Here is a 17,680-nt window from a genome sequence, read left to right as displayed (position 1 = left end):
CTAGAAAGAGAAACTAAGAGAATTTGAGGGAGAGAAGGGAAGGGAGCTCTAGAGAAGTGTTTGAGAGCTCCCCCCCTTGGGGTGTGTTTACAAGCTTAGAGAACTTCCCTATTTATAGGCCTAGGGGAAGTGAAAATCTGAATTCAATATGGCTAATGCATACAACACTTGTTTTATAAAATCTGAAATGGTTGATGCACTTGTATTAGAAAATCTAAATTGGGTGATGCACTTGTATTAGAAAATCTTGAATTGGTTGATGCACTTCACCAATAGATCCCACCAGCAGCCCTAGCTCATCTTCATGTCACCATGACCAAGCTTCCAACCAGAAATGATAGCTCATACCTAGCTCACCATGACCAAGCATCCAACCAGCACATGCTGAGGTCAGCATGACCAGCAACTTCAAGGGCTTACAACTTGGGCTTCTCTTAATCAAATTAGGACTTTAAGCACTCGAAATTGAAGTTCAGAATGTCTTCTTTCCAGCCATATGTTATTTGGGCCAATCCAAGGTCGGAGGAGGAAGTTAAGGCCAAAACAAATTGCTAACTTATTTTCCGCGCTGATAAGATCCATCCTGAGCATGGTTCTGTGTTTGCTAGGTAACGGACTCCAGATTTATCCAATGGGTCTGAATTTTGGATATGTTATAGTACACACCAATTTGAACAACTTTCATGAAGAATGTGGCCTCATTAGAGCTATGAAGGTTGTTGAAACAAAGCTTGCAATATGACCTACGGAACTGGACTGGCAGGGGGCTGTAGCCAAAATGAGTTTGTCTTTAAGCTCTTCATCCATTCATCCAAATTAGGCCTTAACATGCTTGAATTGCATGAATTATGCTCTCTAAAGCCATCATTATTACCTAAAGCTCAATGAACTGAAAGATAAACACAAAAAGGATTAAAAGCACAAGTTTAACTCAAAAACATAACCAAATCATAAGCTAGAAGGGTACAAAATGATATACAATTATGAACCGATCAAATACCCCCAAACCTAGATTTTGCTAGTCCTCAAGCAAAACAAAAGGAAAACGAAGCTAAAAACAAAACAAGAAGTTAACTAGACCACTTTCGTAGGTAACTCGATTGCATTGAGCGTATGCAACAAGCCTTTAAACCTCTAGGCATCCCTAGTAGGAGGAGTTGTGTCTCCTGAGGGTTTAACAGATACGATACCCACAAACGTTTTTCTAACTCTACAAAACAAAATGGTTAGAAAACTTATTAGATTTGTTAGTCCTTAAGCAAAACCAAAAAACAAAAACAAAACAAAAACAAAAACGTTAACCTTCCAACCGAACAGAAATTTTAAACTTCATAGACATGGCTCAACAAGGAACAAAACAAGCACTAAGGAAGTTCCAAACATTATTCAAGTGCTACCACAATCTCACAAAAATCATGCTCAAGGTGTGTGTGTGAAATAGCCATGAAGATACAACTCATGCTTCTCAGACAACGATATGAATTCCTGCAAGAATGAACACAAGTTTGCCAAGCTAAACCAAAATCAATAGGACTTTACTCATGGATGTAATGGGGTTATGGTAATGGTTAGACAAAGAATGGATATTGGAACACAAAGTCTAAGGAACAAAGTAGAGCATATCATGTAAACAAGATCATTGACATTTGAAATGTAAGGCACATAAATTGAAAAGCTCACAATACCAGATTTTGCAATTGAATCACTTCACAATTTGATTTTGACATTTACACACTTTGTATAATATTTGGCCCAATTTTGCGGCTCTTTACCCTAGATCACCTTGATTTCTCCTTATATCACCCTAGGGTCGTGACTACATTGGCCACACTTCTTTTCTGTTTTTCTTTTAAATTTTTTTTTTTTTAATAGCTCATTTATTGCCTTGAATACAATCTGAAATACAATCATACTTTACATGTTCCCTAGATGGTAGGATGTTTAATGGATGATAAGGTGATAGAAAGAAATGGCTAAGTGTTTGAGCACAAAGGGGTTTACAATAGAATATGTATTGTATGGGTTGATGGAGGAAAAAGAAAGAGGCTTAACAAAGATGGCCTAAATCATATCTTAGTTATAAACTTGACATTCCAGTGAATCACACAAGCAAAAATGCATACAATTGGGTAAGACATGCAAGAGTTGTATAATCATGGCTAAAGTGCATAAAAAGTTCAAGCATAATTATGTGAGACTTAGCTAGCAAAAGAATAAGATTCAGACCTAACACAATGCTTATCAAATTCCTAAGAGCCATATTAGAAGTTAGACTCAAGATTTATCATTGGTGTGGGAAGGAAAACTGAAAATGACTCAAAGAAAAGAAACATAAGCTAAAAAAAACTTTCCAGCACCCCCAAACTTAAATGAAGCATTGTCCTCAATGTTAAAGCAAAGTAAAGATGATTGAGAACATGTAAATGATAAGGGGAAAAGTTAAGAAGAAGGTTTAGAAAGAAAAAAAAATATGAATATATAAGCAACTCATGGATGACCAGTTAAGGGCCTCAGAAAACACAGCCAGGGGATCCGGGAAGGTTGGAGGGGTCACAATGGTCCCGCTTAAAACCCAAACTTCTTAGACACCGAAGGTGTCGCCTAAAGAACTCCTAGACACTGTATTGACGGAAGTGCTCACTGGAGTTACCATAAGTCAGCTCATATGAAAAATCTTTTTAAATTTTTAAATTTTTTATTTTTTTTTAAATTTTTATAAAAAAAGAAACAGAAATTTAAAATAATAACAAGTAAAGAGAAAGGATTGAAATGCTCCCCCTTGAAGCGATTAGGTCGAGTGTGATGCACTTGGAGGTCGCGACTTCTCCCATTGCTCTACACTTCCCATTCTTATGATTGAGGTTGCCATCTCTCTCCATTTTTATTAAGCTGTCATAAATTGCTAAAACAAACACGCAAACTTGAAATGGAATTAAAACTTGAAATTGTTCAGTTAAGAAAAAAAAATAAAGTAGGAAAGCCAAATAGAATCAAACAATGTTACCGATCCCCGGCAACGGCGCCAAAAACTTGTTGTGTAGATACAGCTTCACCAAAATGGATTCAGTTGCATCCTCAACTTGTGATACTCGCAAGTGCACGAACCGTTCGGTAGTATAGCGTATGTAAGTGCGAGGTCGATCCCACGAGGATTGGTGATTGAATGATTCAATTCATTTTCCCTACACAAAACAGAAATGAAAAAGAAGGGAAATAAATAAAACAAGGAAGAAAGAAAATAACTAACTCAAGCAGATAAGTTCCCAAGTTCAATTAGATTAACGGATTGATTCTAGCTAATGTATGATTAAGCCATGGTGTGTGGTCATAACCTTGTGTTCCTAATTCCCTAATTTGATCATTTGTTGTCTAACCTAAAATTAAGCATTAGGAACCCATTAAGCATAGAAGAACAATTTAAACAACCAAGCATGTATCTAATCCCTGTTGTCGAATGTCCATACATACTCTTCCTATTCATAGTTCAATTCGAATCAAAGTATGGTGTCTACTCTTAATTCAAACCAAGATAGCTAACATGCAAGCCTAAATGGTGATCAATCATTCAAACTAGCATATTAACTTATAAGCATAATGAATAAGAACAAAAATCATAATTGAAACTTGGAAACTAATCAAACTTGAAACTAAAGAAAAGAATTTACATAACAATGAAAATTAAAGTAGAACTTGGAAAGACTTAAAGGAAAATTTCAGCACAAAGATCTCATTATAACAATTGAAAACTAGAAAGAGAAACTAAGAGAATTTGAGGGAGAGAAGGGAAGGGAGCTCTAGAGAAGTGTTTGAGAGCTCCCCCCCTTGGGGTGTGTTTACAAGCTTAGAGAACTTCCCTATTTATAGGCCTAGGGGAAGTGAAAATCTGAATTCAATATGGCTAATGCATACAACACTTGTTTTATAAAATCTGAAATGGTTGATGCACTTGTATTAGAAAATCTAAATTGGGTGATGCACTTGTATTAGAAAATCTTGAATTGGTTGATGCACTTCACCAATAGATCCCACCAGCAGCCCTAGCTCATCTTCATGTCACCATGACCAAGCTTCCAACCAGAAATGATAGCTCATACCTAGCTCACCATGACCAAGCATCCAACCAGCACATGCTGAGGTCAGCATGACCAGCAACTTCAAGGGCTTACAACTTGGGCTTCTCTTAATCAAATTAGGACTTTAAGCACTCGAAATTGAAGTTCAGAATGTCTTCTTTCCAGCCATATGTTATTTGGGCCAATCCAAGGTCGGAGGAGGAAGTTAAGGCCAAAACAAATTGCTAACTTATTTTCCGCGCTGATAAGATCCATCCTGAGCATGGTTCTGTGTTTGCTAGGTAACGGACTCCAGATTTATCCAATGGGTCTGAATTTTGGATATGTTATAGTACACACCAATTTGAACAACTTTCATGAAGAATGTGGCCTCATTAGAGCTATGAAGGTTGTTGAAACAAAGCTTGCAATATGACCTACGGAACTGGACTGGCAGGGGGCTGTAGCCAAAATGAGTTTGTCTTTAAGCTCTTCATCCATTCATCCAAATTAGGCCTTAACATGCTTGAATTGCATGAATTATGCTCTCTAAAGCCATCATTATTACCTAAAGCTCAATGAACTGAAAGATAAACACAAAAAGGATTAAAAGCACAAGTTTAACTCAAAAACATAACCAAATCATAAGCTAGAAGGGTACAAAATGATATACAATTATGAACCGATCAATGCGCCAGCAACCGGCTCATCTGTTGCACGCTTGAAGCGTGGCAGACCACCAGGCTCAAAGGACTCAGTTCCTCGAAAGAGGAAGTTGATGGCCAAAATGAATGCAAATGAAATAAATGGAGAGCCCATAATTCATGTTTCAAATTCCCCCCATGAGGGACGGGTACTTCCTGAGAAGGAAAATGTCCTTGATGAGACACGTGCTCCTGAAGTGGTAGCTGTACCTGAAAGCCAAGAAATCTCCATAAATTATGCATCCACTAATGAATTGTGGAACAGAAATGAGATAATCATCGATAATATATTTGCATTCTTAGTGGCTACTGAGATCATAAAAGTTGATGATGTTGAGCCTTGCTCCATTGATGAATGCACACAGAGACAGGATTGGTCTAAATGGAAAGATGCAATCCAGGCAGAATTAGACTCTTTGGAAAAAATGAGTGTTTTTGGACCTATTGTTCCAACCCCACTTAATGTGAACCCTGTAGGTTACAAGTGGGTATTTACAAGAAAGCGCAATGAGAACAATGAGATTGCAAGGTATAAAGCACGACTTGTTGCGCAAGGTTTTTCACAAAGGCCTGGAATTGATTATGTGGAAACATACTCCCTAGTAATGGACGCAATTACGTTCCGTTACTTGATAAGCTTAGCGGTTTCAGAAAAACTTGAAATGAGACTTATGGATGTCATTACCGCATATCTGTATGGAGAGTTGGATACAGACATATACATGAAAGTCCCAGAAGGACTTAAGCTGCCCGATGCAGCCAGTAATAAACCACGGGCCATGTTCTCAATCAAATTGAGAAGATCATTATATGGGTTAAAACAATCTGGGCGAATGTGGTATAATCGTCTCAGCAAGTATTTACTGAAGGAAGGATACACAAATGATCCTGTCTGCCCATGTGTGTTTATTAAAAAATCAGAGTCTGGATTTGCAATAGTGGCAGTCTATGTTGATGATATGAATCTAATTGGAACTCCTAAAGAGCTCCAAAAGACTGCTGATTATCTCAAACGCGAATTTGAGATGAAAGATCTTGGAAAGACAAAATATTGTCTTAGCCTACAGATTGAGCACAGTGCTGATGGAATTTTGGTGCATCAATCAAATTATACTGAAAAAGTATTAAAGATGTTTGGCATGGATAAAGCCCATCCACTTAGCACTCCGATGATCGTTCGGTCGCTCGACACTAAGAAAGATCCATATCGTCCAAAAGGGGATGATGAAATGGTACTTGGTTCAGAAGTACCATATCTTAGTGCAATAGGTGCTTTAATGTATTTAGCACAATGTACCAGACCTGACATAGCATTTTTAGTAAATTTGTTAGCAAGATACAGCTCTGCTCCAACCAGTCGACATTGGACCGGTGTTAAACATATTCTACGATATCTTCGTGGAACGACCGACATGGGCTTATTCTATTCCAGTGAATTGACCAATGCCCCGAGTATTGTTGGGTATGCTGATGCAGGATATCTCTCTGATCCACATCAAGGACGCTCACAAACTGGGTATGTATTTACATGTGGAGGAACTGCAATCTCATGGCGCTCAACAAAGCAAACGTTGGTAGCCACATCTTCCAATCACTCAGAAATACTTGCCCTCCATGAAGCCAGTCGTGAATGCGTTTGGTTAAGATCAATGATTCATTACATTCGAAGCACCTGTGCTTTGCCCTCAGCAACGGACACTCCAACCATTCTAAATGAAGACAATGCAGCTTGTATTGCTCAAATCACAGAAGGGTACATCAAGGGTGACCGGACCAAGCACATATCACCAAAGTTTTTCTACACGCATGAGCTTCAGAAGAATCAAGAAATCAAAGTCAGACAAATCCGTTCAAGCGATAACTTGGCAGATCTCTTCACCAAGTCTTTACCCAAGTGCACATTCCAGAAGCTAGTACATGGCATCGGATTACGACAACTCTGCAAACAATCAAGTTGGAGCATGCAAAATCAGGGGGAGCATTCAAGAGTCCTCTAACACAGGACATAAGCGCGTTGTACTCTTTTTCCTTCGACTAGGGTTTTTCCCACTGGGTTTTTCCTAGCAAGGTTTTAACGAGGCAACATATGCGCACTCCACATTACTCTAATGTCCCGAGTAAGGTTGTACTCTTTTTCCTTCGCTTCGGTTTTTTCCCACTGGGTTTTTCCAGGCAAGGTTTTAATGAGGCAACTAATGAAGGGACATGTGGTCTCCAAGGGGGAGTGTTATAAATAATGGAAGTGGAGCCCACATTGAAATTATGAAGTTTGAAAATATGGCAAAGATTTCACTGTACACTCACGGATGAAAGCGATGGTTTGAAATTGAGGCAGAAGATTTGCACTGTACACTCACGAGAAAACTTCAGAAGCGCCTATAAATAGGCTTGCTCATTCATTTGTAACATACACACCATCAGAAGAGAGAAGAAAGAAAAGGAGAGAGAAATTTAAGTATTAGTGAGTGAGTTTCTATTTGAGAGGAATTTCAACTGTGCAAACACCACAAGAAAAGATTTAATTCCACTATCAATTTTCAGTGGTAATTCCTTACTCTAATTATTTTATTTTTATAACAAAGAGGAACAATTATAATAGAAAGATCAAAACTAAATTTTATTTCTGTTCGGCAAAATTACATCAAAACTTAATACAAAATAGACTTATTTTTCTGTTCTCGCAGAACTACCTCAAAACTAAACACTTATTTTTTTTCCAATACAACACATTTTTCATTTTTGAAGCAAAAGATGCATCAGATATTTCCAACTTTCGTTTTAAGCTTGGCAAGGATCCAGCAAGAAACTAAGCACATCAGTTACCGCTCATATTCCCCAGGCAAACGTATTTAACCTGCAACACAGTATTTAGAATTGCCTTAATATTACGTGTAGAACTAAGAAGTAAGCCTATGTAACTTGTCTACAAGATAGAATTTTCGACTTCTGAAACAATATGGCAGGAATAGCACACAATTTTTTTTATTAATTCAGGATCAAAGAAATGACTAAGTGAAGGAAAAAGCGTATACAGACCAGCATAAGTATATAGATTTCTAGCTGCACACATGCAAGTGCATTTGTGTAAACGTGCATATCCATGCCGACATCATATTTTCTAGATTGTATTAGATTCTTTGTTTTTGTTTCCTTTCTAAATTGACAAAACATTCAGAGTAAACAAGTGATAATGGCCATTTTACAACATTTGAACTACTGATGCATGCCATTTGGGTTTCTTTTGTTAAGCATAGTAAAAGGGATCTCTGGTACACTTACTTCCAAATATTCATCCATCCCATACTTGGAACCTTCCCTTCCAAGACCAGACTGTTTGACACCTCCAAAGGGAGCCACCTTCATTCATACGGATAATCATGAATACACCAATATGTTATTTAAAAATGAAACTGCTGGTGGATGCAGTGTGGGACCCACCTCTGTTGAAATTAAGCCTTCATTGACACCGACAAGTCCATATTCAAGAGCTTCAGAGACACGCCACGAACGTTGAACATTATTTGTAAATATGTAAGAAGCTAACCCTGTATATGCATGCAGGAGAATTTGCTGATGAGTAGCAAAACAGAATTTTAAATGGAAATATCACCATTTTCCTTAAGGTCATAATGGACGTATCAAAATATGAACGGATGCTCCAAAAAGAACCTGCAGTGGTGTCATTAGCAATTTGGATAGCCTCATCCTCAGTTTTGAAACGCAAAAGGGGTGCGACAGGCCCAAATACTTCCTCTCTGAGCCAAGACAATGTTTTCAGTGCACAGGTAATAATCTACTCAACGGGACAGGAGGCAAAAGTTGTTGATCACTAGGCAAAATTTTGCAGACCCAAAAGAAGTCATAAAGAAAGTAATAAGTACAAGCTAACCATCCTTGTGATCATGTCACCCACAATAATGAGTGTCACGGTTCATTAATTCAAATAATCAAATCAACCAACAATTTGGTTATGTCATTTAAATATGTCTAAAATAAAGCAAAATTTTATCTAAGTGTTTACCTTGCTATTAGCATATCATTCTTGACATCACTGAGAACTGTAGGCTCATAAAAGGTCATTCCAAGGCTATGCCTTTTGGCCCCAAGAACAACTTTTGCTCCCTTCAAAAGATTAATTATTAAAGAATCGAAGGTCATTGTTTCTCATTAAAATAATAATAATAGTTTCAAAGAAAAGGTTCATTCATTTTATGCCCTCAAGCTCAAGTAATGTTGAATAAATGGGAAACTGTAGAAATCTGTGGAAAAGTAACATAACAGCAATGAGGAAGATCAAAAGGCAGATATAGTTTGATCCAACATATCTTAGTTCCAATCAACTGGAATATAGCAACAAAGTCAAACTTCTACATTTGTTCTTCAAGGTCAAGTTAAATATTCTTATGACAACACCTACATAGCAACTGAATCAATAGAAAATGCAGAAAACCAACCTTTGATATAGCATCTTGAATAAATGATTCAACCTGTGATGTGAATTCCCAAAGTGACATACAGATATCAGTAAAATGAAGGGGGGAGCACAGACATAATGGAATTACATATTTGAATAGAAAAGCAAACCTTTTGTACTGCTGCTTCATTGATTAGTGGACCCTGCAATGAAATGAAAACAATACGTTAGACTATGATTTTAAAGCTTGAGTAACTTCTGGTTGAATTTTATTATCCAGGGGAAGGCTTTGTCTTCAGATTATCATTTTCAGGTCAGATAATATAGAAAATATCAATAGTCAACCTATACGATGTAATTTATGGCTATATAGGGGTGACTCCAAGCGTATTCCCTGGAAACCAAAAACCACCTAAAAATAAATGATAGCAAATGCATGAATGAGACTACCTGGGCCACACCTTCACTAAAGCCATTCCCAACCTGCATATTCTGGACAGCTTTCGCAAAAGCATCCCTAAATTTATCATAGATACCTGAACAAATAACAATCTACTTAGAAATCAGCATTATCCCTTTGAAATCTTAATGCATAAGAAACTGAGCAAGAAACCAAAATCAGATGAGAGCCTTAAGTAATATAATCAGAATCTAGCACGAACGTCAAAGCTACCCACTCCAGTCTGCATACATAATCTTATTTTTCGATATGACAAAAAAGGCTAGTATATCAATAGGAAAGGTTGGAGCTCTTGGAAAACAATTCTTACTGACAAAAATCTTTAATTTAAAAAATCAACGACTTCACTATCCCCATGCACCATTACTTCAGAAAAATTAATATTCCCTCTTAGTTATTGCATATTATAGCTCTTTAATATATATATACAGAAAATCATTGAGCCATGTCTCATTGTCTAATTTATTGGCGATAATGATTGTTTACCATCTGAAGTCCTTGAAAAAATACAGGATATCCTTCCAATTCACAAAATTTGGTGTTTAAAGGATTCTTGTAACAAGGAATTTTATGAAATCTTATACTTGCCACTGGAAAGTAACTGCTGCTTAATGAGCAAACAGCCACAAAAGATTCCAATGTTAATGGAAGGATACATCAACGTGTAGTCTCAGCATCTCTACACCAGGGAGCATTATCTTAACTAGATATTAATACAGACTGAATGGCAATAACTTATTAATTGAATGTGTTTCAATCATACCTTCTTGTACAAGAATCCTATTTGCACAAACACATGTCTGTCCAGTATTACGAAACTTTGCTGCAAGCTACAAAACAAATTGCACACTTGATGGTTCAGCCAATGAATGTAACAGAAGAAAAGATTCTTTGAATTCAACTATCAAACAGAAATTATTAAACAAGGTGCAATAGTCAAATAATTAAGAACATATCTAATATGAAAGCAACAGTTTTACTTACAGTTCCTTTTACCGCCACATCCAGGTCTGCATCGTCAAAGACTATGCAGGGTGCATTGCCACCAAGCTCAAGAGATACCTAACATAATCAAGAAACAATAGCAATTAACCACATGATGATTCCTCAAACCTCACTATTTAGCATATACACTTATCATTTAGCCTATATATTTACCTTTTTGACAGTCGCAGCTGCACCAGCCATCAGCTTCTTTCCAACTGCTGTTGAGCCTGTGAAAGTGATCTTTCTTACCTGAATAAGTTATATCAATCAAGAATGGTTAATGTTTTATATTTTCTATAGCTATATAACTCCAAAAGAAAATTGAATTATGGTGTCCCATGGAGAAAGGACCACATTATGTATGAATTATAAAACCTGCGAACTTGCAAGTAAAGCATCCCCAATTGCTGAAGCATTTCCCATAACCACGTTCACCACACCCTATATCAGAAATGGTAAACACCATTAGAAACAGATGAGGCAGTAAAAGTTGTGATGACTGAAGCAACAAAAAGTTTAGGAATGCAATGCTCTTTAGAGAATATGTAAAATCAGCAAGTAGCTATTACATGACATGTCACCTTGTGCATCAGGATTGTTCTTTCTAAGAAGAAAAATGGTCAATATTCAACATCGTGAAATAGAAAACTATAAAGCAATTGATGATTGAATCTGCAAAAGGATATTTGGTCCCAACTATTCATTATCTTTAGAAGAGTGAAGAAAAAAAAGCACACTTTCTGGCCATGATGGCAAAAGTCTTTACGAATTTGTATTATATTATCAAAGCATGAACACTTAAAGCTTTATAAGTACATTTACATTCTCAAATTTGTTATATCTCCAATTCTAAAGCAAACAGCGCAGACATTTGTTACATGCACCATTCATACAACACTTATCACCAGCACACAAATACTTGTAGCACTAAGCAATAAATTAAGACATTCATTTCCAGCACAGAGCTGACATATGACAAGCTATATTATATGTCAACCTAGAGAGTAATAATATTATCCACAACTGCAAGGCCAAATGAAAAACAACGTGCATTATACTAAATAAGAAGTGTGCTTGTGTGTGTGCGCAAACATATAAGAAATATTACCGGTGGTATTCCAGCTTGAAGGGACAGCTCAGCTGCTGCTAAAGCTGTGAGGGGTGTAAGTTCAGAGGGTTTTATGACCACTGTACAGCCACATGCAAGAGCAGGACCAACCTGAAACAAGTGTGGAGCAGAAACAGGAGATTTTGTGAATGACAATCATGAGATAAAAAGGTCAGAGTTCTTCTACTTAACAAATTCTGCACCATTAAAATATCATAAAAATACCTTGCGGGTAATCATAGCCAACGGGAAGTTCCAGGGAGTAACTGCACCAACAACACCAACAGGCTGCAAAAGAAAATTTAATAAGAGATCAAAGAATAGAAACAGAAGTAAATCCAGCGCCCTGCCCTCCACCCCAAAAGAAGGCCAAATATCATTTTTTGTATTTTTATGCTAAAGATTCATTGTAGCACTTAGAAACCCTGCAGTTGCGCATTAGAGGGATATTGAAGAGTTTTGTACTATTGTACTTGTATATTCGGCCAGCAAATTTGGCATCAATGGAAATGTACCTTCGTGCTTTTCCTTTTTTATTTTTTTTTTCTTTCAGATTTATTTGACAAACTCCTCAAAAATATATTCTCAACATTTGGCTACCGGATGAACTAGTTGTCATTTGGAGTAATTATATAGGCCATACAAAATTCAAAGTTCACCTGCTTCAAAACAAACAACCGTCGATCAGAAAGAGTTGGTGGTATGATATCACCATATACACGTTTTGCCTCCTCAGCATACAACTCAATAAACCCGGCCCCGTAACTCACCTGTAATATGAGTTTGAAATTTGAATCACATGATGAAAGTAAGATGCAAAGCTACAGCTAATTGCTTAAATCCCTTAAACAGAAGTCTGAAATAGGATACCTCGCCAATGGCTTCTTTTAGAGGTTTCCCTTGCTCCAAGGTAATGAGTTGTCCAAGCTCTTCTTTGTGGGAAATTAGTAGATCATACCTTGAAAGATGGGAAGGAATATAAATATCAAGAACAAATGAAATTTTTTACAAAACCAGATATAGAATCACAGGACAGCAATTATACCATTTCCTTAGACATTTGCTCCTTTCAGCAGCAGTGAGCTTGCTCCAAGCTATACACAGGATAATAAGTTCAGATACTTAAATTAGTAAAAGAATTTTTTACAACCTTAGGCTATGTTAAACAGATGTCATCTACATTTGCAAGATAATAAACGCATAAGCACGATTGGCTCAGTTTATGGAAGTATGCTAAATGCAGTAGATAAATTTCTTCAACTGTCTAACGTAATCACAAATTCACAACGTGGATCAGTTCCCATACAATTAAATGCACCATAGGCTGAAGATATTGCATCATTTGTCTCCTTTTGACCCATGCATGGGACAGTTGTTATTACTTCGCCAGTTGCTGGATTGTGAACCTGCCATGATATGAAATAGAAGTGATTTCTGAAAACATCGAGGAGAGGAACGAAAGATGCAGTGTGAAGGTTGGTAGGTGGACCCAACAGAACTAATATTTAATTAAGTATGGTCATAAGTAGGTGCTCCTATCTCAAACAAACAACATGTAATCAAAAGAAAATGAGGCGTGAAACCAGCAATGTTCAGAACCAGATGACATTTATAGATTTAATGTAAAGATCATCCAAAGGCATAGGTATCAGAGGAAACGAAGAGGTTCCTAGCTCATACCTGTATGGTTTTCCCATCATATGCATCAGACCATTTCCCTCCGATAAGGCCCTGGCTACGTAATAGGCCAGAACTACTAAGCCGAGAAGCAAAACTTTTTACATCCATGCTAATCTGTCAAAGAATCCCCCATTCAAACATTAACATATTGATAAATACTACTTTAAGATAGAAAATTCTACAAATAAATTGTAGAATAACACAAGTTCAACATGTACCATTATTGAGTATTAAGAACAGAACCCCAAACCTAATTAAACAAAAGTACTAGAGTAGAAAAAGCAATCTCATTTGCAACATGCTTTTATATACAAAATTTTGAAGGAATGGAGAAAAAAAAAATTAGATATTAAACCTCTGCCCATGTCAGGACTATAACAACATTTGATATCACCATGTATGCATCAGTCCTTCTATTGATATTTCTATGCACTGATTTTTATATATCTATGCATGTCTGAGCACACAGTCGAAAATGCAAGGGACGCATATTAGCATTTTGTGGTTCCAATATAAACTGGAAAGCTCCTTCAACATCCCAAACATTAGCAACAACCATATTCAATCAAACCCAATATCGCACAGACCCATCTCGATAACAAACAAAACAATCTAAGGCAGGCTTTAAAACTAAAACTCATGACTATTTTGAATGAAATTCAGAAATTCAACAAACAGAACCATATTTCTTGTGCAACATTGACTCTTGATTATCAATCAACCACCTCAAATTCAAAACTTCATCTTTTCATCAACATTTACAATCAAACCAAGCATATACATATTCATTCATGATCATATCTTCACATACACAGAGAGAGAGAGAGAGAGAGAGAGAGAGGCCAATACTTACAACTGCTTACTGCTACAGAACTGAAATTTGAGGCTCTTTGAGCTCTTGGGCGATATAAATACACATATACAGAGACAAATCACAAACGGATGGGGGGTTACCTGGCGAGAGAGGAGAGGAGGGGCTTGCATGGAAGGCAAATGTGTGAAAAGCTTAAAGGATCGAGCTGACATGCGTGACGCTCTGAAGGTCATGTCAGAAATCAGATTCAAATTTATCGTCTTTTTATGCTTCTAGTGCTTCTACGAAGCTCACTAGTCTGGTTTCTTTTGTAATCGTTGAAGTTGAAGCTCACTACTTCACACTGAAGAAGCTCCACGCTGCTTCTCTGTGACAACAATTTTTGACAATTGTGGCACCCTCTCTGCTCTCTCTCTGCTTTTTATTATTATAGAGTCATCATTTGGGGGTGTTTGGCTCCCCGGCAAGCCCAATCCTTTTCTGGATTGAGCGCCTTCATCACTTTTTTCCTTAATTTGGCAAATCTTTTGTTTCAAACTTGTTAAAGGTACAAGCATGATTTGGGATCTTTGGCTTCCCAACAAGCCCATTCCTTATGACACGTTTGCTTACTTGGAATTTGGTGAAGTTATATCAACTGACTCTTGATTAGCGATATTTATCTTCTCAATCTTAGACTTAAGTCCCATGTTCGAGTCCTTCACCTTCGATTAATGAGGATAATAGTCATGAATCGAGGAACTACCACTAGACTAATATATTGGTTTAATTGATTATTATGTTTTTCTTATTAATGGAGTTAAGGGGAGTTGAACTTGTGACTTCAAAGTAATATTTCAAAAGAATATTATGAGGAAAATTACCATTAAATTAAGAGCTAGTAGGTAAAATATTATTAGTTTTATTCTAACATTTTAAAATTAGGAAGCTACACAAGTTACTAAAAGTTTTTGGCAATATATACATATTTTATGAAGATTATATAAAAATAAAATCGAGATTTTCAATGAGGTAGACAAGATTGATGACCTAATCATCTTTTCATATAAAAATAAGTGAATCTTATCCAAAATTCATAATAGCTGCTAAAAAAAAAATTGGGATATTATGAAATATACCAAAAAAAATTATAATTACTGTGAGTATAGCACAAAATTTTGGGTCCTTCGAAGTTTCTAATGGTAATATCACAAAGAGGGCCACTAACCAGTCACTATTTTTTTTTTTTTTTTGCCGGAATCAAGTTTCATTAATAGAAAGATAATACCAATTACATGATAGTGGAACTTATAAAAATGAGTCTACACAAATGCAATAATAAAAGCTCACTATAAATAAAACTCAAACAGGCATAAAGTCTACAACAAGCATAAAGCTAGAGTCCAAAACTGACATAAAGTCATAGTCCAAAACTAGAATAAAGCCAGAGCCAACCAAAAGCAAAACAGCACCAAATGCCAAAGTACCACTGCCGCAGCCTCCACAAAAATTGAGACATCGCCACCATGACAAATGATGAGTGAAAAAACTGCAAACACACCAAAACACACAAAACAAATACAAAAACTACAAATATGAAAATCCCTCGCAATACATAAATAGACCATCAAAGACTCATTAACTCCTTCAAAAACGAAACCACCAAAACACCAAGGAAACAACAGCCAATCCAAGAACAAACCCAGTAAAACACTTCCCATAGCCAAAGAAACCAACATCCTAAGCAAAGAAGGAAGTGGTAACAACCTAAGAATGGAAGGAGGCAGTGCAAGCACCTGAGCAAGAGCTCTACACATCTTCCAAAAGGGACACGAAAAAAATCGTGTTTTGGATTAGTCGTTGCAGCCCATGGGGGTCGATAGATCCAAGAGGGAGATAGAGTCCTTGAAGAAGTCATATATGGAGGGAGGAATTTAAAGGGATATGAGAAATTAAAAATAAAAAGAAAGAATGATAAAAGAGATGGAATGAAGAGGAAAATGGAAAATGGAAATTGAAAGGAGTATCTCGGGGGGGGGGGGGGGGGGGGGGGGGGGGTTGGGGGGTTGAAGGAGGGCTAGTGACCACCTCCCCCTTTGTTGCATTCAAAAGCTAAGAGAGAGAGAGAGAGAATTGGTGCTGATACGCGAAACTAATAAGAAGAAAATTAGGTTCCCAATTGGGTTTTCCATAAACTAATGGCTTTCTTAGGGCCTGTTTGATAATCATTTCAATTTTAGTTTTTAGTTTTTAGTTTTTAGTTTTAATTTTTTGTGCTAGAGTATAGAGGAAAATTAGAGTGAGGATGAGAGAGATGATGAGATGGGATGAGAAAACAAAATCTTAAAAGTAAAAACAATTTAAAATAGATTTCAATTTTTAGTTTTTGTTTTCACTTTTGTTATTCCTCACTTTCATCCTCTTTTCTCATCTTCCCTCTCAATCTCATCTCCAATCTCATTCTCACTTCCATTCTCCCTATTTTTTCTCTATACTATAGTATAAAAAATAAAAACTAAAAATTAAAATTGAAATAGTTATTAAATGGGCTATTAAATATATTGAGAGAACAAGTCTCTTTGACGGTCAAACTCAAATGCATGTTGTTGCCCAATGCATCCACCTTTGAAAGCCAATTCTAAATTTGCAACTGTTTGATACAATTTTTTTTCTTCTTCAATTGTTTGTTAATTGCTATCTACCCATGGTGGGTAGGACTATTGGATTAGAACTTAACTCAAGCTCCATAGATAACCAATTACTTTAATGTCCTGCTTAATTACAAGCCCACACTATTAAGCTCGATCAATTATTTAATACAATTAATTCAACTATTTAATACAATTAATTACAAGCCCACACTAGTTGAAAAATTTGTATTCTAAAAATAAGAAAACATTTTTTACCCAAAAAAAAGGGATAAGAAAATATTTCTTTATAACAATGAATATGAAAATATGATTACAATATGAATATTAAGATTTCTCCACAATCTGATAATCAATCTACCTTTGTTCCACATGCAACACATGTGTATTAGTTTTCTTTTCTAGTACAAGCAATTGAGAGAGGAATGTTTACACAAATATTCATTGAGTGCATAGGGTTTCGAACCTCTGCCCCCATATATGAAATAAAAGTGGAAAAGCGCAACTAAACTATACCCCACTAACCAACACATGTGTATTAGTTAACTATATCTCTAAGTTCTCATATGTTAGTGTGCAGTGAAAGATTTTAAAATTAATGTTCCAGTTTGTGAGCTCATAAATGGATTTCATTGACTCATTTAATCTCAAAATTCCAAGTTATATGCTCGGGTAAGTGTAGTTGAATTTGTTAGGACGTTGTTAGGGTATTTACATTTATGCAAAGGAAGTGATGTATAAAGCCATAGTCCAAAACTGACATAAAGCCAGAGCCAACAAAAAGCTGAAACAGCACCAAACGCCAAAGTACCACTGCCGCTACCTCTACGAAAA

General features: G+C 36.4%; 1 protein-coding gene across 2 annotated transcripts; it reads right to left on the bottom strand.

The window, feature by feature from the left end:
* Positions 1-7,346: 7,346 nt before the first annotated feature.
* ALDH5F1 (aldehyde dehydrogenase 5F1) lies at positions 7,347-14,730 on the bottom strand. Of its 2 annotated transcripts, none has more exons than XM_088252770.1 (20): positions 14,360-14,730; positions 13,406-13,519; positions 13,032-13,131; positions 12,771-12,819; positions 12,596-12,683; positions 12,385-12,495; positions 11,951-12,013; positions 11,726-11,836; positions 10,993-11,058; positions 10,789-10,866; positions 10,615-10,692; positions 10,394-10,460; positions 9,621-9,706; positions 9,341-9,373; positions 9,211-9,243; positions 8,778-8,878; positions 8,426-8,511; positions 8,195-8,301; positions 8,036-8,113; positions 7,347-7,610 (listed from the first exon to the last, which is right to left on the bottom strand). In XM_088252770.1, exons 1-20 carry the CDS (start codon positions 14,450-14,452, stop codon positions 7,572-7,574), a joined length of 1,581 nt encoding a protein of 526 aa, XP_088108896.1. In that variant the 5' UTR covers positions 14,453-14,730; the 3' UTR covers positions 7,347-7,571. The 2 variants fall into 2 exon arrangements, with proteins under 2 accessions (XP_088108896.1, XP_088108897.1); XM_088252771.1 differs by having other exon boundaries at positions 14,259-14,398.
* Positions 14,731-17,680: the final 2,950 nt, after the last annotated feature.

Source organism: Prunus avium, chromosome 4 (genome assembly GCF_965620075.1).
Source record: "Prunus avium chromosome 4, drPruAviu1.hap1.1, whole genome shotgun sequence".
NCBI lineage: Eukaryota > Viridiplantae > Streptophyta > Magnoliopsida > Rosales > Rosaceae > Prunus > Prunus avium.
The sequence above is the reverse complement of the archived record's forward strand: the minus strand, read 5'-3'. Positions and strand labels throughout refer to the sequence as shown.

Bases quoted from the DNA above. Each gene is read 5' to 3' on its own strand.
- ALDH5F1 (XM_088252770.1), bottom strand. From the start codon at position 14,452: ATGACCTTCAGAGCGTCACGCATGTCAGCTCGATCCTTTAAGCTTTTC. The intron at 12,820-13,031 runs GTATGGGAACTG...TCCTGTGTATAG, and splicing joins AGCCTATGGTGCATTTAATT to CTTGGAGCAAGCTCACTGCT. The intron at 8,879-9,210 runs GTTGGTTTTCTG...AATCTTTTGAAG, and splicing joins TTCAAGATGCTATATCAAAG to GGAGCAAAAGTTGTTCTTGG.